Source organism: Plodia interpunctella, chromosome 8, assembly GCF_027563975.2.
Source record: "Plodia interpunctella isolate USDA-ARS_2022_Savannah chromosome 8, ilPloInte3.2, whole genome shotgun sequence".
Taxonomy (NCBI): Eukaryota; Metazoa; Arthropoda; class Insecta; order Lepidoptera; family Pyralidae; genus Plodia; species Plodia interpunctella.
Window position 1 is genome coordinate 2,590,892 of NC_071301.1, and position 24,493 is coordinate 2,615,384.

At 34.0% G+C, this 24,493-nt stretch overlaps 1 protein-coding gene across 2 annotated transcripts in view; it reads right to left on the minus strand.

Moving 5' to 3' along the window:
* Sb (Stubble) overlaps positions 1–24,493 on the minus strand; it is a 130,016-nt gene that overhangs the window by 99,017 nt on the left and 6,506 nt on the right. For both annotated transcript variants that reach the window (XM_053748813.1, XM_053748812.1), the window contains exon 2: positions 15,814–15,893. In XM_053748813.1, coding sequence (XP_053604788.1) covers positions 15,814–15,835 — 22 coding nt within the window. In that variant the 5' untranslated portion in view covers positions 15,836–15,893. The remainder of the gene's footprint in view (positions 1–15,813; positions 15,894–24,493) is intronic.

Below are 24,493 nucleotides of genomic sequence, written 5' to 3' on the forward strand. Positions count from 1 at the left end.
CGAAGCCAGGACGGACCGCTAACTTTAATATAAATACAGCAGATGACACTTCTGTGCCATATTATAAAAATATTTCTGTGCCCAAACGGTAAGATTCCGATGCTTGAGAAAATCTCAGTCATTTCGTGCTGTCCATTACTTTAAATGAGCATTTGTATATCAGCAAAACTTACCTACATTTCATTAATATTTTTTGTATATAACGAAATAATATTTATAGATCTTAGTTGTGACTCTGACAAACAAATATGTTAAAAATAATCCTAACTTATTATTAAATGCAAAAAGCAACCAATCTTTTTGAAATTTCCCCGTGGGAAATACACACAGGAGGAGCCGCGGGCAATAGCTTATAAATGAATGATGAATGAAATATTTTAAACACATACATTTATAAAAATAAGTTCGGCTGCTTTTCTAAACGAAGCAAGAGAGCGCAAGAGTCTTCTTTTCCGTGATATCGTATAATATAATAATATAAATCGATAATATATTAATATATTTTAAGCTATACTGTATTTGTATACTTATTTTAATAAACGAAGTTAGTTTTCGTGAAGCCCTTCGTCGCTCCGAATATATCATAAATTAAATGAACATGAGAAAAATATTTAAATGAATATAAAAACTTGACCGGATAAAATTTTACGAAAAATATTCCTAGACTCGTGACATGCAAGATGACTTTAATTAAGTCACATTGTTCACTTTTTCATTATTCTTTTAAAATATACATCTAGTCATACGACGTTGCTGGTATCAAAAGAATGGTGTATACTTTTGAAAACTCTGTATATTACCATATACAAAATTTTCTAACTATACCCTGTATTTAAAAACTTTTTAATTCATTATCTGCGATAATTTTCAATAGACAAACATATTACTAATAAATTGAGCAGCGAAAAGCTCATTTAAATAAATAAATTCAACTGACCCAAGCCAAATTAAAACCAAATGAAACAAATTAACACAGAAGTTATGAACCACTTCTAACGTCATTAACAAAAACCATATAACACAAGTTAATTTTGGGACTTTCTATTATAAATTTATAATGGAGAACAAAATGGGCGATATATATTGCCGATTTTCATTTTACATGAGGTGACCCGGAGATTTTATCATAAACGGAGTCACATATTAATGTTTCACGACCTCTACTGCACGATTATGGTAATTAATAATTAATATGACACTATCAAAAAGTTTTTATAATATAAATGTTTATCCGTATCGTTTAATATTGTTATTCAAATGCGGTGTTTATTGTAAAAGTTAATGTGCTTATTTTTAAAATGTATTTTTTTTAATGTAATATTCGAAAAATTTGTACCGCATGTTCCAATTTTTTTAATTCGGATTTCAAAAAATGGAACATGCGGTACAAACTTTTCGGGTTCTTCCGTTTTTGAACTTATTTTCCTATTTGCTATACATTTAAGGGAATACGGAATATAAATATTTCTTAAGTGATTTTTAGAAGAATTTTACAGGACATGAAATACCTCCCTGCAAAAAAATATTCATACGCCGGAAGTGAGACTAACTAGTTAAGAAACAGTGAACGAAATTTCCTTTTTTGTAGCCAATTATGAAAACAGTTATGAAAATGGTCCAAAGGGTTTTAAATGGTCTTTCTCGAATTAATTAACGTTCAAAACTCATTGTCGACGGCCGTGAATTCGTTAACGGTAGTACAATTGCTGAAAAAGAACATCAAACGCTTGTAATTAAGAAATTCAAAGACAGATAGGGTGAATTGCACCAGTTAACTTTGACGTTGACTTTAACCTGCGCGCCGCTAAAGTTTAGACAAAGTAGCGTTTTTCTGTGCAGGTTAATGTTAATGTTGACTAGTGCAGCCCACTCTTAGCGGCCATTTTTCGCGATAACAAAGGAACCAAGGAACTTTAATACCAATGTAGGTCAGCGGCGAATGGTTTCCATTGTTGGCTCCTCAGAATCCTGTTAATTAGACAGGAAGGCAGAAGTTTCTCTTCGAAAAATTTATACTATGCGCGCCTGCGCGGCTTTTATCTGGATATGATGACAGTGTAGGGCTGTCGTAAGTCGATTTTAAATGATATCAAAACGCAGTAAGAATAAATTTATGATTCTTCTTCTTCATAGTCGTATTTCTCGTGGCTGAAGGTCGTGATCATTACGTGAAATGAAACAGACACAACAACTTTCTTAGCATTATTAATGGAGTGGTTTGCCATTGCACAAGTTAATAATAATCAACCAGTGTGCAGGTTTCCTCACGATGTTTTCCTTCACTGGAAGCAAATGGTGGTCTATGAAAACAACTATGCATAAGTCAGATTGGTATACAAACTCATATGGCACGAGTAGGATTCGAACTTGGGACCTTTCGATCCACAGGCGGGCGTCTTAAACTTTACACCACCACCGCTACCAATACCAATTTATGATTAATTAAATTAAATTAAAAAAATATATATTTTTCAAAACATTATATACCTATATATGTACATATATTGAGATTTTCTTTTAAGCAAAACACCATATTTAGAGCTACTCAATTAAAAATAACAAAATGTTGATGAATTTATTTAATTCAATTAATTGTCTTGATTTTATCAATAATCTATTATTGTTGAAAATTTTACATTTTTTATAAATATAAATATATTAGGACGAATCACACAGATTGAGCTAGCCCCAAAGTAAGTTCGCGACTTGTGTTATGGGATACTAACTAAGCGATACTATATTTTATAACAAATACATATAATATACAGATAAACATCCACATAAAAGTAATATGAAAAAAAAACACACATTAGTTATGTAGCGAATAAACTCAAGCTAATATGTTATGCAAGCTATGACTAAAATGTGCGTCACGACCGCGTCGTTACCTCTTGATTATATTATTTACCTATGTATTAAGAAAAGGACACAAATCCTAGACTTTTAGGTCTGATTGATCTTCATTACACAACAAAGCTCAGGTAAATTGGCCGATGTTTCGGTTAAAATAAAAATAAATACAGCAAATAAAAAATAAAACACGCAACAAGTTGTACACGAACGACATTATCAGTCGCTTAATAATTCAGGGGAAATCCCTGAGGCCTGCGAACGTCGAAAAGCAACAGATGAATCCGGGTTTTTAAAACATGCTGGAACTTTCGACTGAATATATAAGAATCCATATTATTATAAACTATACAAGTCCATCCCTTTGCTCGGGTAAAACCATAATAAATTATACATCTAAAACTTTCTCAGGAACCACACTGTCTTTTAAAAATCACGCATCAAAGCTGTAGTTTTAAAGATCTAAGCATACATAGGGACAGATAGACACCGGGAGCGAGTTAAATATTATGTAATGATGTGTTTTGTACGTTAATGACGTGAAAACGGAGATTTGCATGTAATATAATATTATATAATATGTAATGTATATTTACATACATCCGTTTGGGGTCATGGACTGAAGGGTAGAAAGTTGCGCAAATTACGCGGTAGAGTGACAACCCTAGTGGGCCACCCGCTGCCCTTAGTACGGATTTAGCGGTCACACGCGGAACGAGAAACTATGAATAGTTCATTACACTTGAACGCGTTTACCTCGGGAGATTTTATCATATTTGTCATATATTTGTATCATGAATCTATTTAAGGAATAGGTTGACCTCAATGATGGTATAGACGGAAGGAGGCTTAAACCAGCAGTGGATCACGGAGGGCTGCAGCAGATGATGATGATGATGAATGATGAAGCCATTGAGAGGGACGGAGAGCGTTGTGAATGAGAGCGAACATACTAGCATATATATAGCTATAGAGCTCGCATTTACACGCTGCTAAGGGGAAGTCAAAATTATTCCAATCCCATCCCAACTAATATTATAAATTCAAAAGTAAGTTTGTTTGTTAACTCTTCACGTATTATCTACTCAAATTCAAATTTCTTTATTTAATTTATGATGATATACATCACTTATTGACGTCAAAAAAATTACTTAAACTAAGTACTTATATATATATATATATATATATATATATATATATATATATATATATATATATATATATATATATATATATATATATATATATATATATATATATATATATATATATATATATATATGTACAAAATAAAAAATAGCTAAATGTACAAAACGTACGTAATAATGTCATAAATCAATTACATATGTTATGAGGATACTGCACCACGCTTGAGCCAAACATTATTGTCGTTCACGTAATCATCAGACTTGTAATATGCCTTTTTACAAAGTACTTCTTTTATATAATTTTTTGTCTACTACTAGACTCTACTACTACTAGACCGATTGTTATGAAATTTGGTACACAGGTAGAAAATGACCTGGAATAAACAGTAAACACGTAGGGTACTTTTAGCCCGAAATTCCCACGGGAGCAGAGGGCAGCTGGTCCTTTATAAAGCATCTTTTTACACGTGCAGTCTGTAGGTAAGTTATCCTCAATACTAATATAAATGATACACAATATTCTTCTAATCTAATATTTACATTAGAAAAATGGAAATTTATTCAGGGTCTCCATCTAATCTGCCAAAGTTTTGGGTAAATGGGAAATAAACTAATGTATCCTATTACTCTTACATAGACATAGAAAAGTTTAGGGTTTATTATAAAATCTAATTATTTTCCTATATCCTCGTGATCCCGGGGATCCCTAAGGACCCTTTCTCTGAATAATTAAGGGAGCCCTTTTAAGTCCGTCTGCTCGACGGGACGTGATGAAGTGTGCTTTAATATATCTTTTTATTTATATACCTTTTATGCTTTTAATTGTGTTTTAAGTTTTCTTTAAAAAACAGATGATTTTGTTCAGATAATTTATGTTTATAAAGTAAAAGGATGAATACCGCCGTCTGAGTTCGGACCCTTACAAGTAATAAAATAATTAATAAGTAAGTTTTAAGTAAAGTTATGTAAGAAGCAATTCGATGCTTGCCCTTGTTGGAATTTCGGAATAGTACCCTATGCTATTCTAGATTTTATTCGTACAAAGGGCAGGCCTAACACAAAATTTTAGTTTTACTTTGATATAATTTTTTAAAATAATATATGTCTATATCATTATAGCCTAATCTTTGGCTATATCCTACCTCGGTTTACGCAAAGCGTGGCCGTACCAGTGTACGGCCACGCTTTGCGTAAACCGATAAAAATCTGACATCTGTAGTAGTAAATGTAACAACTAAAAGTGCCGGAGAACGTGAAGAAAAGCTGGAAAGGCCTGGACTCGAACAAAAATAACAGAAGTTATCTTCTAAAGATTCTGAAACTTTATATGTATATATATAACCAAAGATGGTAAGTAGTTTATCCCTATGTATTAATTCAGTAGCCGACTTATTAAGTCATAACAAACGACGCCGTCCCACGATTGTTATCGATTCTCTAAATCGTTTACAAAATCGATGCCGCTCTCTATTCGAGTTATCGATTGTCGATACTATTGTTTTGAAAGAATGAGACTGTGATCTCCATTGTGTTTTACCGACTTTTAAAATTTATTGAATTATTCGTTAAGCTTTATTTATATGATTCTTTTTAACGGACTTCAAAAAGAAAGCAGATTCTCAATTCGTCACTATCAATGTCACTAAATCTGTTCGAACAAAATATGATTCCACTATTTTTGATACCAATTTCCATACTTTCTAATCTTAACAAGTACATTTTATATAAAAACCGATATGATGCGGGATCACGCCCTATTATAAGACCACTCTATACCCTCCGCAGATGATATATCAGACGTATAAGGAACAAAGCCTTGGCTTCTGAGAGGCAACAATAACATTCCCAGAACCAATCACAGCCAAATCTCAAAATTGTAAGGTTTATTTTTTAAGCTGACCCCAGGCTTCGCGGTGCTATGGCCGCGGATGAAACCAGGAACAAACCGGGCCAAGATGAGAAAGAGGGCTATAAACATATTAGAAAGTTGTCATTACTACTCAAGCTTAATAAATGTCATTGGGCATTTAAGTATGTAAACAAGTTAAGGTCCTCTTAACTTGTTGACACTCAAATGAAGTAAGCAAATATAAAGTGCAGGATTAATTCAGTTTTCGGGGAAGCGGTACAGTCTTGAAGAAAATGCATTATTATATTGAAAGCCTGTATGTGTCCCACTGCTGGGCAAATCTCATATTTCCTTTTCCACTCGTCTTTATGTCGGTATCGTCAAGCTATCTTTAGTTCCGATATAATTATTCGGATTATAATTATTCGCTCCGATATAATTATTATCACTAAATAACTGCAAAGGCGATATTGTCAGGATCCACGAAGCCGACAATGTTCAAAAATGGATTGATGGCTTGCCTCTAGATTTTTAGTCCCAGTTCGCGTTGTATGAGAAAAAAAACCATTCGCAATTAATAATAACTAAATAACTTTTTTTCTGGTCCATTCGAAAAGTTTAACAAAAGTTATTTTTGAGGATTGGAGAAGAGAGACAGAGAAAGAGTAATGTGAGCCAACTGAAAGAGAGGGTAGAAGATTTCCTAACCTAAAATCGAGATCTAATATATATATAAAATCGGGTTTACACCCGAGAATAGAAATACATAGCAAATACTCTTCCGACTAGAGATGGCTCTTAAATAAGGTGGTGATATAAGATCTATAAGAGTCATTAAGAGTCAGTTTTGGCTAAAAATTAATAGTTGAATAGGCTCAAACGCAAGCATTAATCGAAACCTTATGTATGTATTTTGGTCTAAATACTTTATATTTTCGCAGTACCAAGACAAAATACGAGCAATTTTATCTTTTTGGATTTTGTCTTTTATTAACAAACAAAATTATGTAATATTACATACTGTAATATATCATGTCGTGTTCTGTGTTGTCTGTTGAAAATGTCTAAAGTTACACACAACAGAAAATATAGAGGAAAAGTTTTCAACAAGAGCTTGTCACAAACTTTTGAGTGCGAAATACTTTATGAGTATTTTGTACAAGCTACATGCCAGTAATCAAGAGTTCCTTCGCGTGCGTGCAAAGTTAATAAACTTTAAACGAGCAATTCTTGTTTATTTAAATATGTGTTTGTATTTAGAAGATTTCTCCGAAACAGCTCTTAAATTTTTGACAAAATTTTTGTGTGTAATATGTAAATGTAAATGAGTCAAAATAGCAGAAAAAAAATTAATTTAAAACAGTAAGTAGTCACAGTAATTGCGTTATCGGTCTTCTATGGAGCAGGAGGAGGAACATTGTGGGCAAGACAACAGATCAACATGATAACAATTCGAGTCATATCCTTAATAATTTGTTTTCGCATGAAGAAATTCATCTATTACTAGGTATATTGTTTTTTGATTAGCGCCAGTTCGGATGATAAAATAATTTACTTACTATAAATAACACTTCATACATTTCTAAGTTATTATTCCAGTTTATTATAATTCAAAGAGAGCTACTTAATTTATTATAAGTACATCTGTGGGTACATGATATAATTACAATTTGCTTAGGGGTATTTTTACGGAACTGATAAGGATTTATTATTTCAATTTACCAAATAGGTCAATCTAAAAAAAGAATGAAAAAAATAAACAATTCTTGAAAGAAATTTCAATAAGGAAAATTGAGTAAAACCTTCATTAAAGAGGATCGATATCGGGGATATTAGGCCGAAATGAGACCAATAAAAACAAATGAAGATTGTGCTGGATGTAGAATTGTTTATTGAGTATTAAGCAACAGAATCGTAATCACAATGTCAGAGGAAAAATTCTTTACATTTTAGTCCATTATTAAGAGTATACCGCCATTTTTTGACAATCAACCGCAGAAAAGTTAACAGATATTGAAATTAACAACTCCGAAAGTTTTAGTTAATTATGTGTTCAGACTAATGTCAGCGCAAGAGTTCATAGGATATACTTGATTTAAAGACGCATTAACCATGTGATACTTGTCTCACTTTCTTTTAAACAAAACATTCAATATTTCCTAATCGGAAACCAACAATATAATAAATATAAAAGAAAACTCCCTAAATTAACGTTCATTCACTGCTACTTAACCCGTAAATGCGGCTTAAAAGTAAGTCGTGCGTGACATTACATTGTACGAAAGTGAAAACGGCTTAAAACGTGGACTAACAGTTGTCGGAGCTGACAAAAACAAATATTGAACGCACGTACAATAAGATGAGTAGCTAAGAAAATGCCGAAACGATACAGATTTAGGGTTAAGGGCCGGGAAATAAGATGGTGGATATTTCAAACGTGATGTTAAAAAAAAATTAAAAACATATTTACCTACCTAAATTTTCACACATTTTAAAAAACATGTGATCATGTTAATACAGAACCAAGAAATGTTGTATAACCATTTTTATTTAATGTTTGTATGCTTTTTTTTCACTTTTGACACATTTTATTTTTTGTGTATTTGGAAAAAAGTTATTGATTTTATGTTTTATTTTAACTAGTTATATACTATACTAATTATATAGGGAGTACATTATTATGTAAGTAAAATGAATACATTAATTATCATTAACCTATTATTAACAATATTTTTTTTAAACCTAACTAAGTTTCAAATTCAGTACTACTATCCAAAACTACAAAATTTGTAGTTATCCCATTCTTAACCCATTCTATGCCAACTAAGTAATATTTAATATCACTTAATTGGGTTCGAAAGGGTTAAGAACCGCAGCCTAATGTTAAGCTCGGACTTGCCGATTTTTCGTAATTCCGATTAAGACATTGTGGGGGGCAATCGGGAGATAATAGCCTCCGTCGAGAAAATGGAACGATCGACAATGCCAAGTAGATGAAGCAAGATTAAATGATTTTTTTTCTACATCGGGTATATTACTTCGTTTAATATTTATTATTCCTACGTTCATTATCTTTTCAGTTCAAATTCCGTCCTTATACAAATTCTCAGATAAAGGAATAAGAATTTAGCTTCGTCGTCAAGGTTGTGAGTAGGTATTTTTATTTTTTTATATATGATCTAATTTTTTTAAATAGCTACAACCATGTCCCGAAGCGGCGCTGGTGTAATGGTTAACGGGCCCGCCTGTGGATAGAAAGGTCTCAGGTTTGTATCCTACTCGTGCCACATGAGTTTGTATACTAGTCTGACTCAAATATAGTAGTTTTCATCAACTACCCCTTGCTTCCGGTGAAGGAAAACATCGGTTCAGCAAACAGTTTAGTTCCCCAGACAGTTTAGTCGTAAAAGTCATGTCAGATGCCTTTAGGCGACTTGAATAAAATCTGACATTAGGGTTAGCAATAACATACTCGATATGATGTCCCACTGCTGGGCAAAAGCCTCTCCACTCTCACTGTATACAGCCCTGCCTCTGGTATTTTCCACCCATCTCTTGTAGAAATGTCTAAGTTCACCCGACCATCTCGTCCTAGGCCTGTCTCGATTTCTGTGCCCGTTAGTGGGTATCCAGGTAAGAGCATATATACATAAAATAGAAAATTAATTGAATGAATTTATATCACATTTAATTCTGATTTTTATTACACAATTTTGCCTGAGTGTGTTGAATTTCATTTACATTTGATAATAATACTTACGTCTTACGGTTAGATTTAAACAAATATATGTGTTACGTAAATTTTATGTTACAGGTAAATCCAAAAATGGGTTGTTGTCCCAGTTCACCGTGACATATTTTTTAAATGAGTTAACTAGTTGCGTGGCCCAGTAACCCAATAACTTTTTTGAATTGGCCGCTTTTGAGGGCAGGCATGTAGTTTTATTACACATTCACTAAAGTAAATTGGTATTTTGTATTTATCTTACGGTCCTAACCTAAATTCCCATAGACACATTTGTGAATTCTACATCTTATAGGCACTCCGACGGAGTACCTACTAATTTCATGGTGGTAGGTTTTATTTGGTTTTATGACGACCTCCGTGGCGCAGTGGTAAAGTGTTTGCCTCTGAACTGAGAGGTCTCGGGTTCGATTCCCGGTCGGGTCATGATGGAAAATGATCTTTTTCTGATTGGCCCGGGTCTTGGATGTTTATCTATAACACAAGTCCCATAACACAAGTCTCGCACCTACTTTGGGGCTAGCTCAATCTGTGTGATTTATCCGTATGTATACCTATATTTATGTTTTATTTATTTTGTACTCTATTATATAAAACTTGTTTGTAATCCTGCACGACTATTGTCAATAAGAAATTAGATATCATTCTGTTTAAAAATAATATACATGTCGTCTTGTTACTGAAATATACTCTTAAATTTGATTAAATGTGTGGTTTTATTACCAAATATATTAACCGCTTCTACAAGTATGGTCGCAGTAACCTATTCAATGCCCAACAACCCAAGGTGAAGCGTCCAGGAGGTAGTACTTTTACCAACCTTCGGAAATTTAAAATTTTATAAAATCCCCAAAAGTTTATCTCACTCGTGTATAACGTGTAGCTTCCCATGGTGGTCTATGCTCAAACAAATATATAAATTGTGTAATTGCCGTTTTACACCGAATAATCGCCGTGCCGAATAGATTGTGATTTCTATGCGGTCTTTAGCGTGAACAAACTATACTATGTTGATAGATATGGTGATAATAAAGTTAGAATCATTAGCCATTTTAATGTCCCCAATGTTTGGGCATTTGTTTTCCGGATAGATAAAGAATATGGGTCATGACCCATCACAGGGGGGTCACCCACCACCAGAGAAAATACTGTTTTGTTCCTGTTTGTACTGAGCCCCTCGAAGAATCGAAGATGTAACAGCATTTTTTACAATGTCATGAAAAATTATAAAAAATATATCCGTGCATCTACTTTATATGAGCGGATTGATATTGAGGTTAATATATAGTCTGTGGCATTAATCAAACAACATAACGGATTACGTTGAATAGTATCTAAGAGTACCTTTTATAATTTGGTTTATCTGTACAGAGATGACAATTTCAATAGACATAAATACCTATATATACAAAAAACTTGTTAAATAACAATTTTAAACCACATAACAAACACTTAATAATATAAAACTCACTTTCGCATTTAAAACACTAGTAACACATAGCATTGTTTTAAACGACAACATAAATCAATCCATTGCGTCAAATTAACACTTTTAATTTCACCCTTAGCGACCCAAGTCACGTAATTAAACGCTTTATAGAAAACAGTCACGATTGTTTCAAAAAGTCGTTGGTAGCCGCAAGACGTCGCGTTACGCAACGGGTATCAAAGAACGCTTTTCCGAAAATACGTCTTGTCACTTTCACTAATTGCTTTTTGTAATTACGGACACCGCAGACGCGCGACGGCTGCGATTTTTTCCGTTTTTTTTTTTTACGCGTAGCAATTTTTCTTTTTGGTAGGCTACTTTCGTTGGAATTTACATTGATTGTGAAAGTATTTTCTTGTAATTTTGCTTCTTGAAAAGATTTACTTCTTGCTGGTGTGTGGTTTCTAACTAGAATGAAACCACTCCATATTACTATTGATGCCGTGCAAGACGAATAAGGGATACAAACTATATGCAGCGGCATAAGTACATACATACATACACTACTGTATGCAACAATGGCCTGATTGACGTCAACATTCCCAAGGAGGGTTGACATCAAACAGGCGGTAGTTTGTAAAATCACCAATTTTTTTTTTTTTCACAGTTGTATAGCATATGCTCTAACTTATAATCTGGTATAGGTTTCATCGCGATTTGTTGCTTAAAACCAGAGATATTGAAAATAAGTTATGAGTGGACGCTAGTAATAAACGCGGGCGAAGCCGCGGGCATAAACTAGTATTATATATAGTGATAAGTGGCTAATATAACGCTCACCTATTTAGTGGAATTAATTTCTACTAACAACATTAATAGTGCCACAAGTTTCCGGCCATTTTGCCACAAAAAATCAACCGGTTTATTCCAAGTTATCAGATATATCAAAATTATCTAACCGCCTGACAGTAGTGTTGCCAAAAGATACTCTAATATTCAAAATCTATCGATATAGTAATTTGATTCTAAAGCTTACGGCGGCGTGTGGAATCCGGCCCTGTAAGAGGCGACTAAAGGATATATAAAAGCTTTGACAGCAACAACAGAATTCGGGGAATGCCCCAAAGATGTAGGACGTCAAATATACAATCAACCCGTATCTTTATTTCTAAACTTTAAACGGACCAGAGGGCTTACCATCATCTCTTAACGCGAGCTACTTTGCGACCTAAACTGATCTGCATCGCAAATTCATACCATCAAGTTAATTTTTAGTATGAATGCGACTCATTTTAGGTTTCTAAATTGAACTGCGCTACATTTAAATCATGCTGGGCTTGCAGGCACGTAGCGCCCGAGACCGCAATCGAAAACTTACCTACTTAAATATGTGATAGAGAGAGAGAGAGAGACAGAGTTAAAATCAATACTACTATAGATCATTGATGTATATAATCATAACGTTTGTATGTATGCCAGTCATAGGACTGTGCATATATATCAAACATTATCGAAATTCTAGTTGATATTCGAGATCAGCTATCGATATTAAAACTATCGATCTTTTGCCAACTCTAACTGACAGTAATGAGGCTAAATGATATCTGCGCAGGCGTTGAACTTAGCAGCAAAAGTAATGTACCCCGATCTTTCTGATAGTTACGTGTAATAGCCAGCCATGGAAGTTACGATCAGTTCAAACTTTAGTACAAAGAAAATCTACAGCTAGGCTGTGTGTAACACATGAACCTAACTACCTTAAAATAAATCAGCTGATCCATATATTTTCCACAAGTTAGGTATTTAATTTTGTATAGAACAGCAGTTTTTTTTTGTACTATTTCGGAGTTACTCCCATACTAAAAGTTGTTCAGAATCATGGACTGAACATGTAGACAAAATATTGCCAATGTATACAAAGTTACACATATTAGGTATTTTCTAAAAGTAATACTCAATTTGATTCACAAAACACGTATAAATACATCTATGTGAAAGAATAAAGGTGATATTATATTTTGTTAAAAATGCCTTTTTATGGATAACTATTTATTTTAATTTCATAAAATTGTTGACTGTCAGATATTTTTCTTTATAACTACACAATCTCACCACGAGGAATTAATTATTATTAATGTTAATTATTATATTAATTTATAGTAAATGAATTATCATAATGATCTTAGATATATCTATTTTATTTAGATAAAATGAGATTGTGCAGTTATAAAGAAAAATATCTGTCAGTCAAAAATTTTATATTTATCTTTAATCTAGATTAAAGATACTTTTTACAACATGTTAACTTGATAAAGGTATACACGGAGTTCAGAATTCGTTAGAATAACATATTTTAATTATTCTATAGATAAAATCCAATTAAAATTAACATATTCCAGCGTGAAGGTGACACCGAGCCGACATAATATTATCAGTTGGTTTCGTTCGCACGCGGGTATACGGGATTATGGGATTATATCGCACAATTTACATGAACTTAGTTACTATCACCTTAGTAGATGTCAACTTAGTACAGTTCGATAATGAGTTGGGAGAACTGACACGGAGCGGATAAAGATAATGTCATATTGAATTACAATTAGAGTCTTTACAGCTAATAAAATTATGTATGTATTACATAGGCATCAATAGGCAATAAGGTTGGTGAAAAATATTTTTTATTCTTACTAACATTTTTAGTATATTTCTAAGATATGATAAATAAATATTTGTGCCTCCATCATATAATACACATCTAAATTGTGATAAACTTTGAAACATTTAATATACATGACAAAGATATATTTATTTTTATTTATCTTTTCAGACATAATTTAAGAATAATAAACTATAATTATGATATGTGTGCAGACAATAATAAGTAATCTTTTCAACACAACATCCTCAATAAACATCTACTAATTAATGTCAATAGGACTTAGCGAATGTAAACACACTACACACTATATCATAGACACGACAAACTCCGACCGCCTCGTCAAGCGTCGCTTCAACTGTCATCCAATCGTGTCAGATCAGAATTAGTGACATGTCACGTAATTAATTGACGTATTGATTGTGTCGTCATAATTAACTGTTAATAAGCTTTAGGTTGGTGTGAAAAACTACTAAGCATTGTTTGTTCAACACTATAATTGATTTCATAATGAGTTCCATAACTCAGTAGGTGAAAGTGGTAGCTAAATACCTTAGTAGGATATATTTCACAAGTCATTTTAAAGTCTTTACCTATGCTGAGACAATTCGGGGTGGCTTTTTGGGCTGAATTGATCGGATGGCCTGTAAATATTATAATGTTAATGACGTACTATATTGCGCAAGGCATATTGTAAATTTTGCTAAACTGAAACGAGCGCTTATATAGAATTTCCACCACAGATAATTCAGATATAGCTAATGATAGTACAGGAAAAGCTATATTTTCTGTGGTTAAAGCAGCGCGGCGCGGGCGGGTTAAACAGGTGGTGTGCGTCCTATTTGTCACGCTCCAGTTATCAACACATGTCAATGTAATTAATGCTCGTGGTAATTATCACGATGCCTACTAATGTTGATAAGTAAACAGTTGTTTTAGAGAGGTTCCAAGCATGCGAATTTGATGAATCATAGCTAGATCCTGCCTGACGTGGTCTCCATCAGGCAAGGCAGTGTCTATGGTGGTAGGCAAGGCTGTGCCTACGGATGCCTCGACCGAGGCATACCTAGTGCGGTTGCCTTAGGGGCTGCCTTGTACGCCTGTTAGTATAATAAGTGCAAAGGAAGCTAAATAGTGTCCAAGTAAAAACCTAGTCGATTTTACTTATAGCTCGGTAGCACGAATGTATACACTGTTCGCGGGAGAAACACGTGATTTTAATCTATATTAACTGAAGCAGAATATCGAGATCTCCACACATTTTTTCTTTCTTTTTTTTTAATTTCATTATTTTTGATCTATGTCACACAAGACATTATTAATTCAGTGTACATACAAGAATGCTGATTTTCAAATACACAAAAAAAATCGTAGCAAAAAACGAAAGAGAAAAAATCTAAAAAATTTGTCAATTTGCTTGCTAATAGAATAAAATGATATGAAAATTCAATGTGAGCTAAAAGGTTCCAGGTGTTGAACATGATTGTCGAAACAAAAGCACTTTCGCTGGAGCACGCTAAATGTATGCCTGACCTAATGACACGGTTGTTTTAAATACATCTCGGATGTGGTGGAAAATTGATAATTTTACTTTGATTATTGTAGTGACGATCCATAGTACAAGAATTATAACTAAATACATTTTAAATACCTATTTAATTGGATTAATCTCTATAGAAACCAAATATATCGGCGACGACCGCCAAAGGCCAAAATATCATGTCCCTTTATGAATAAAATCTGGCTGCATATTTTCCTTCTTATCCTCATTTTATTTTTATTTAATTCAATACATGCTTAAGGTAACTATAATAGTCTTTAAAAGTTATGATCGTATCAATTTTGTTGGCTATTATTTAGTTAAATTTCTATTATCTAAGAAAGGTACTGAACTAAAATCTACCAAAGGGTCCAGTTCCATTGCTCCATCGGTCGACAGATCTACGCATAACAACGCAAAAATTTTAGTACTAGGTATTATTTCGTATTCAACGAGTTTCGTACGTCGTTGCAAGTCAATGGCAAAATCTTGTAATACAACAAAACAGCAAACGAAGTTGTCGATACGAAGCACGATGGAGAAAATTGGGCCGCGGCCATTTTATAATAATTTTTGAATTAAGAATATAGTGTTACCGGGTGCGCGGGCGGCATGCATGTGTCGATCCCGGGCGCTCGCGGCGCATCACCGCACGTGCAGCGCCTGACGCCACAACCTGCAAACATAAACATCATATTATTACAAAGTTTTATCTTTATCTTTACATATTACCTCAATAAAACAAAGTCCCCTACCGACTTTATGTCTGTTCGTTCGCGATAAACTCAAAAACTACTACACGGATTTTTTTGCTGTTTTCACCAATAGATAGTGAGGAAAGCGTATGTGTATTTAATTTAATAGTTTAACGTACTGTTAAATCATTTTCAGATAACAACAGACCAGACAGACTAAATCTGCAGTTTCCATACCTAGATTAATACCGTGACTATTCGTGTGATATTGATTAAAATACACAAATATTTACAATTCACCTCAATTTTATTGCAATCTGTGCCACAATTATCCGATAATCATGGAAACGTTCAAAAAAATGCACAAAAACATAACGAAGTCAGTAGCACACTGAGTACTTTCCTCAAAAGCATTGGATATTAAACTTTTTATTTAGTGATGACAAAAATGGTCAATATGACAAAAATGGACAAAAAGAATCAATATTACGCAACGCTTTTCTTCTATTTTGACATAAATTGGGCTGTGGTGTTAATTAACCAGAGAAAGAAATAAATCATACGAACAATGAAATGAAAATATGTCAGTTATAAAATACAAAGAAAAACTTATTACATTGAAATTTCGGAAAATGTTTTACAATTAGTTTACGTATATAATGATTGATTAAAAATTAATCTTCTTCTTTCCTAGGCTTGATAATTTTATCACAATAGGAAGTATTACTGCACATTTATCCCGCCAGAGTAGAGCACTGTATGTTAGGTACGCAAAAGCTTTGCCGCCTTTTGTTATTTCGATTAATACGTTTATTTTAGAGTACTTTATTAATCCTTTCAATATATAAGCATTCGTTTGTGAAAATATACAATAATGTAGCATACTCTGGTACCGAAATATTTTGAAAAATCGTTTTCCATAAGATAAAAAACTTCGAAAACTATGGGATACGCCTCACGCTGTAAAATTGTACTGAAAAATTTTTTGTTTTTTTTTTTACAAATACCAACCAGCCAGTGACAGTAAATTGTCACTAATATTCTAATACAAATTTAACACTGTGAATGCTGCAAAACTCAACACGTCCGCCAGACGACCGTGTTTTTTCCAGTATAAATTGAATTCGCTCGACCATCGGGCTCTATAGCATCTAGGGTTCAGTTTACAATGGAAATGTTACGGTCGTATTGCGGTCGTGTGTACAGCATGACGTGCTATTAATGACCCTCACGTACTTACAGTTACCGCGCGCTTTTAGAATACCGTACAGCTACCAGATGACTTTCAGTGTTTTTGTTGCATATATTATTATGTTGTTTGTTTTTAATAGGTTATTTAGTCTGGCGTCTCTTCATAAATATTTTAGAATCAGAATTGTACTGAACTAACTCTAAATACTATTTCTACGGCATGGCCGTATATTCTAAGTGTTTTTTGAAAATTTACACGTGTTTTTCTAATTAAATATCCATGTCTCTTAGCTGAATACATATTAGGGATACTTATGTGAAGTATTCGCCAATAGATTATGTAAGTAGTCGAGTTTCGGCATCGTCCGTCAATTTAAGTATCCAAATAACATCTCATACAAGTCACACTTTCCGTTGACAAAAGAAAGCAAATATTCACACAAATTACCTTTAAAATATTGTTATCAAAGGAAAGACAAAATCAGCCATTATGTAGACGATTAGAGTCAAATCGCCAGCACGGAGGAAAAGTAAAAAGAAATCAGCCGAGACAATACGTGGGTACTTTAAAATAATAAGCGCTATTTGTGGTGTGCAAATTATGCTCATTTTAGTGCAATCACACACAGCTATCGCGGACAGCGAGCGGTTACGTTTTAGGTATTTAAAATTCATGTTCTCGGATAGTTTACATTGAGTCATTGTGATGTGCCGATTTAGATAGAAGTCTAAATATTTATATTAGATAAATGTTTCTGTCATTTTATTTGTCAATTTTAAAGCGGCAGCAATTGAGATTAGACACTGCGGTAGCGTATTTTACAAAAACATAAGATTCCAGATTGAATTTTATCAGCTTATTGCAGGAACATCACGTTTGCATTGCTATTTTTAATTTATGTCAACTGCTATTGCAGTTAAAAATTTCCTAATTTAAAATTAGCTAAGTATTTTCAATTCATTTCAACAGCTATTGCAGTTAAAATTTCCTTTAAATTCTTTTCTCATCGATTCTGTGGATGTGTTAAACGTGACATACGTCTAAAAGTTTTATGAGTACGTTAATAGGTTCTTGGAGAATTACGACGACTTACTCATAGCTTCCTACGGACAATGCTATATTAAGATATCGACAGCTCCACAAACGTGCCGGCCGTGTGTCCCAGCTATAATGGCGTCCGGCCGGTCAAGTGGCCAGAAGCTTGACTTGAGCTGGAGTCTATGTGGGGCTTGCAATTTTTTGATGCACCAGACACACTGACACGCATATTTTAACACGTTTTTTGTGCTACTGGCATTCACTTTTTTCTGGATATTATAAATATATACGCCCGCCGTTTTCGGCCATTGCTACTGGCTTCTGACCATCATCATCAGCCATTTTACCCAGCAGTGGTGCACTGGCCTTCCTTATGGATGGATAAAGAGAAGAATTGATTATGTGGCGTGGGGTCAGGCTCTAGAATAGGACTACGCCATATCCTCCCATGGATATCGTACAAGGCTATAAAGGGACACATAGTCTTAATAGTTGTTAGGCAGCAACAGCATTCCCAAAGTGGGTTGACGTCATGCAGGTAGGAATATTTGTGACCAAACTATTGTATACTAGATGTTGCCCAGTGCTTCGCTCCCGTGGAAATTTTGAGAAAAATATAGTCTAGAACAATCTTGGATAATGTACCATTCTAAAGGTAAAAGAATTTTGGAAATCGGTTCGGTAGTTTCGGATATTATCCGCCTCAAACATACAAACTCACAAAGGAACAAATACACTTGACCACGGAGTTCGGAAAGATCTAAGTCCTAATTTATTGACACGCATAAAATTCATTAACGGAATAGAACAATGACCCACAAATAACCGATCCACACCGTAGGCCATGGGGGCATTACCACTGTTGTAGGAATCTCGGAATGGTTGCCTTACCCAGCGTCCTAGGTAAGCGATAAAAGCGGTCAGACAGCGTGACCCAATCTGCCAATATCAAATGTATGTACTATAACACATACAAACGTATATACTAAAAACAATATTTAAGCCAATTAGAACGCGGCCTTAAACATATTGTTTAGGATGAACATAGAAATTTATTAGGATTTGTCCCACTAAGTTTTGACTCAGTAGAAGAATGAATTTTATTAATCAAATGAAAAGATTTTCCAGTCCCTGAGTATAGCAGCCTGCAGCGTGACGACATGCCGTAGATGCGTCAACGAAAACATTAATAAAACGAAAATAACTGAGCTTTTATTGAATATTCAAATATAGTAGTTGGTGTTAGTTAACACGAACCACTATATTTCAATCTAATATGTCGATACATCGCAACGCAATGGACAAGTAAGTCCGCGAATCTCATACAAAATAAAATAATAATAATTAAAAATACTTCGACTTTCTCAACACACTTCAACACTTTTCAGTTCTTAGTACTTACTACCTATAATCTTGGTAGGTGTCTGAACACGTGGCATCGCACAGTGCAGCACCGCTCACCTATGAAGCCTATATATAATACGAATCGCTTTGAATGCACGTTACTGCATTACGCGTGCATTCAGAGATATTACCTTCAAAACGTTGTTAATACCTGACGCGGGATTATTCTGATATCTTCGTACATTTTCTGCAATATATCTGCTTGTTTTGCATATACCTACCTAAATTTAGGTAAACTACTGAATGACCTGTAGACACAAACACAAACGACAGGAGTCATGTGGAACGTAAAATGTAATACATGAAAAGCGGGTAGGTACTGTAAATATTTTCTCGTGCGAATTTCGCTTTTCGCGTAATATTTAGGATTTTTTTTAGGAATTTATTTTGAAAATTACGCAAGGTTTAACTTATGTGAAATAAAAAAGTAAATACATTACTTTTGGAATAAATTTAATTTTTAATGCAATTAGGTGAAATAGTGAATGAGAAAAACTAAAAAGTTACTCTACAGATGCTTGCTTGCTCACCCCCAATTAGTAATAATTGATTTCATAATATTTAAAAGAGCATTGATGCAAATTAATTTTTCGCAATTCAAAATTCGGAATACGGCTTCAAGCGTGCGCGGTAGCAATAATCTGGCTGAATCCGGCTTAATGCCTTCACTGATGCGTTATTGATACAGTCAGCAACGGTACCCGCGCCGCATCACTATCGCATTCATTCTGAACGTATTATTTTACCAGCGTCTTGTCGCTTTTGTGTACCGTACGCCGGTTTTAATTTGCCGGCACCGCTTTAAATGACCGAGGTTTTGTATATTTACAGAGAGCACAGAAGAAAAATACTGAAACAATTTTAATAGTTTTACGTATGAACCGAGCATGAACAAATGGAAGAACATGTTATGTTTTATACTCATTTCGTGATAACTATTCAATTTAAACAATGAGATGAAAAAAACTTGCGATTGGATGTGCCCATCAATAGTTAATATTCCATACTATCGACCTTGCCCGTTACAAAACGTCATTATTTTAACTTCTCAAAATCATTGCAAACAGCCACTATATTGAGACTATAATGCAGATATAAGCCTATAATATAATTTGCATGATATTGCTAATAAAAACTGGTACTAAACAATAAATGTTATGTGAATTCCTAACCTCCTGACCTAATCTCGAGGTATAATAACGAAATTTGCAATTTATAAGCTTCACACTGGAAGCCATTTATTTTATGTTTTATGTTGATTTATGAGTCCCCAGGTCAGTAACGTAATTACTAGTTGCTGGTTTAATTCATGGGCCGGTGAAAAATTATAGAGATAGTTAGAACTAACTCAGTGGTCAAGGCTTTCACTATAGATCTTTTGAGTCGTGCGTTCGAATTGCCAAATTAAGAGTGTGCCAGTCAGCTTTGACGTTAACTTTAACTTGCACACAAAAACGCCGTTTCATCTAGACGACGCATGGCGGTGCAACTGAAGCTAAGTGACATCCGTCGCAATAAGGTAGCAAATTATGCACTCGTCTAAATTTGTAAATTGTTATTTTTTAAAAGGAATCATAAGCTTTTAACTAGCTCGATAATTTTCTTAATTACGGTTTGTTTATTTCCTATAATTAATTCGTTATTATTATGATACATACAATCTCTCAGACCATACTATTATATGTTATTTAATTCAACAGTTTGGAAAAGCCACACACTGAAAAGAAAAAAAAAATTGTCTGACTTAGATCAGTCTAATAAACACTGTTGTTTTGACATACACAACTCATCAGCTCAGGAAACTACCAAGATAAACCATTAGAAAATGAGGATTCAAACTCAGCCAACGCAATAGGGTTACACTAGTGGATATTGTGAACTAACCGGTCTATGGTCCACCTCATACACTGTCGATAAAGATGCAATAAAAAGCAAGCAATGAGGTAGCATAGCATCATTCTAATCAGGTTGCAAATTATATGAAAGGGACTGCAACCTACTTCTGTTTCCAGAAATAAATTTTTGCTAAATACTCTTCGTCCTTGTGGGAATTTCGGGACAAAAAGTACCCTATGTGTTATTCCAGGTTATATTCTACCCGTGTACCAAATTTCATAACAATCCTTCAGACGTGAAAGACGTGTTCTAAAATTTTGAATCCAATGTGTGATTCACCTCACAACTGTCCTAATTAACATAATGGTTAAGTAAGAATTTCTAAAGTGACACATACCCATAAACGGGTCGTGGTTGTCGTTATCACTGGCCACTTACAAACCATTAAGATTTATGAGAAAATATATCTTTAACAAACTATTTTTTTTCCATTGCAATATCAAATAGAGTGATCCAGATTGGTTGATAAACAAAGAACCTTTCTAAGAAAACAGCACAATATATTTTCTGCTCCTTATAGACAGACTGTAAGTAAAACCTGTGGTAACGATATATCATTTCAATTTGCGGAGATTGGTGGGGCAATGATTTGCCATATCGACCTGTGATAGTGCCGGTTAAGCAACTTCTGCAATCATCCGTCAGAAAATGGGTGACCAAGAAAATATTATCTCGACTTCCGTGATTCAGAAGATCTCAGTGGTATGCTAGGGCCCATTACCTTCATACACACATAATAATTTACATCTGTAAGGAGGTCGGTAACATCTTCATAGTCGTATTCCTCATGGCTGAGGGTCGTGGTTATTACGTGGAATGAAACACACACAACAACTTTCTTGGCATTATTAATGGAATGGTTTGCCATTGCCTTCTCCATTTCACACACAAGTTAATAAGAATCAACCAGTGTGCAGGTTTCCTCACGATGTTTTCCTTCACCGGGAACAAGTGGTGGTCGATGAAAACTACTATACATGAGTCAGATTGGTATACAAACTCATGTAGCACGAGTAGGATTTGAACCTGGGAACTTTCGATCCACTGGCGGGCGTCTTAAGGCATAAAAAATGGCTGTTAAGATTATAAATGTGCATTTTTGACGTCAATGCCAGAATTATGAACGTTTTATTTCACGTTTCACGACCTAAAGGTCATCAAATTCCACATTTTTGTGTACTAAAATCAAACGCAATAAATTTATAATTTATGTTTTGTATCCGGAAAAACACATGCTTAATTATAACAAACTCTAATGGCGATTTTATCAAACAGAAGAAAAACAGTTGCTGGAAGTGACACAGTTTCTCTGCGCGATAGTATTTCACTTCTAGTGAGCAGATTTCTTGTTCACAATTATAACATATACAGCAAGGGCAATAAAAAGCTAATTTATGATTTTAAACGTTGATAAAGCCCGGCTGTTATTTTATTGTTAATCAATTATCTGATTTAGTTTAAGATAAGATAATAAGATAATTTTTATTTGCATTAAATAGGGTACAATATGGTGTTAATAATACAATTTAGAGATCCTTAACAATAGCCATTTCAGCATGCTAAAAATTTGTCATGTTTACATTTTAAATTTACATTCTTGTCCATTTTGGCAAATAAAATTAAACTATACATCACTATTATATAAATATTCACCCAAAGAATAAAAACATTTCTCCAGCAGCCAGTTGTGTAAGCACGATTTAAATTTCTTTAAAGGTAGTTTTTTTGTCTCTGTTGGAAGCTTATTGAAAACGTTTATGCACATTAATTCAGTATCTGTGCAAAAAGAAATAATTCTGATTTGATTCATAGTTTACACTGAGCCCTGGCTCTCTGCTACTGTAGGAATTTAAAATATTTATAAATCTATGCTATAGTGACAGACACATAATGGCATAGTGCAAACTTATACCTAACTCAAGACAAGTTTAAAAAAAAACGAAATTTTTTTCACAAGCTTGTATTATTGAGACAGATATCTTATTGCAGTAAACCGTGGAGGAGTTCTCTCATTTGTAGCCGTACCTGGGTACCCAATCAGGTCATGCGTGTCATATTCTTGCATTGTCATCCAAACTAAAAGTGAGTATAAAAAAGAGTATAAAATCGGTTGAAGATATCTGCCTCAAAATTGATTTGCAAGATTCCATCCGAATATAGAAGCATTCTTTGATTAAAATCATTTATATTTAAAGCTTGCATGTATTAACATAAGTAGTGTCAGTATCATATAATATGACAGACATTAAATTAGTTTCTTTGGCTTCTATTCCACACGTACACATAATTTTATCCAAATACATGCAAAATACTCATTTTTATTCATTTTATAGCTTGCTACTGGCCCGGCTCGGCTTCGCTCGAGTAAAACCACCATAAAATATACGCCTGCACCTTGCTTAGAAATCACACTATATAATGAAAGCCCATCAAAATCCGCTGTGCAGTTTTAAATATCAAAGCACACATAAGACTTTGTTTTATTTTATTAAGTATTTCTCGACAAGCATATGATGTACAGTACACTGATAATCTTTTTAACCAATAGCAAGTCTTTTAACCTCGGAAAGCCTCAATAGCAGTCAGATACAGAAGCCAAATAAGATAAAGAAAGAGGTCGGAGTCACAAGTCAGACATGCATTTTTGCAATCAGCAAAATGCATCTTCGGAATAAAACGGTCAGCCGCCAGCGTTGTTGGAAAGCCAGACGACGGTATCAGTGAGGGTCAATACGAATAGTTAGCTTGAATTGTTCGCTTTGTTCGTTCGTTCGGCTGATTGAAACATAACCTATCAATACGAAATACATACACACACACACATACCTAATATTTTAACCCCCGACGCAAAAAGAAGGGTGTATAACACCCCTCTTTTTGCGTCCAGTTTGACTGCGAAGTGTGTATGTCTGCTGTCTGTTACCTATCAATACGAAATACATACACACACATATACCTAATATTTTTAATCCCCGACGCAAAAAGAGGGGTGTTATAAGTTTGACTGCAAAGTATGTATGTCTGCCTGTCTGTCTATTAGTGTACTTGGTA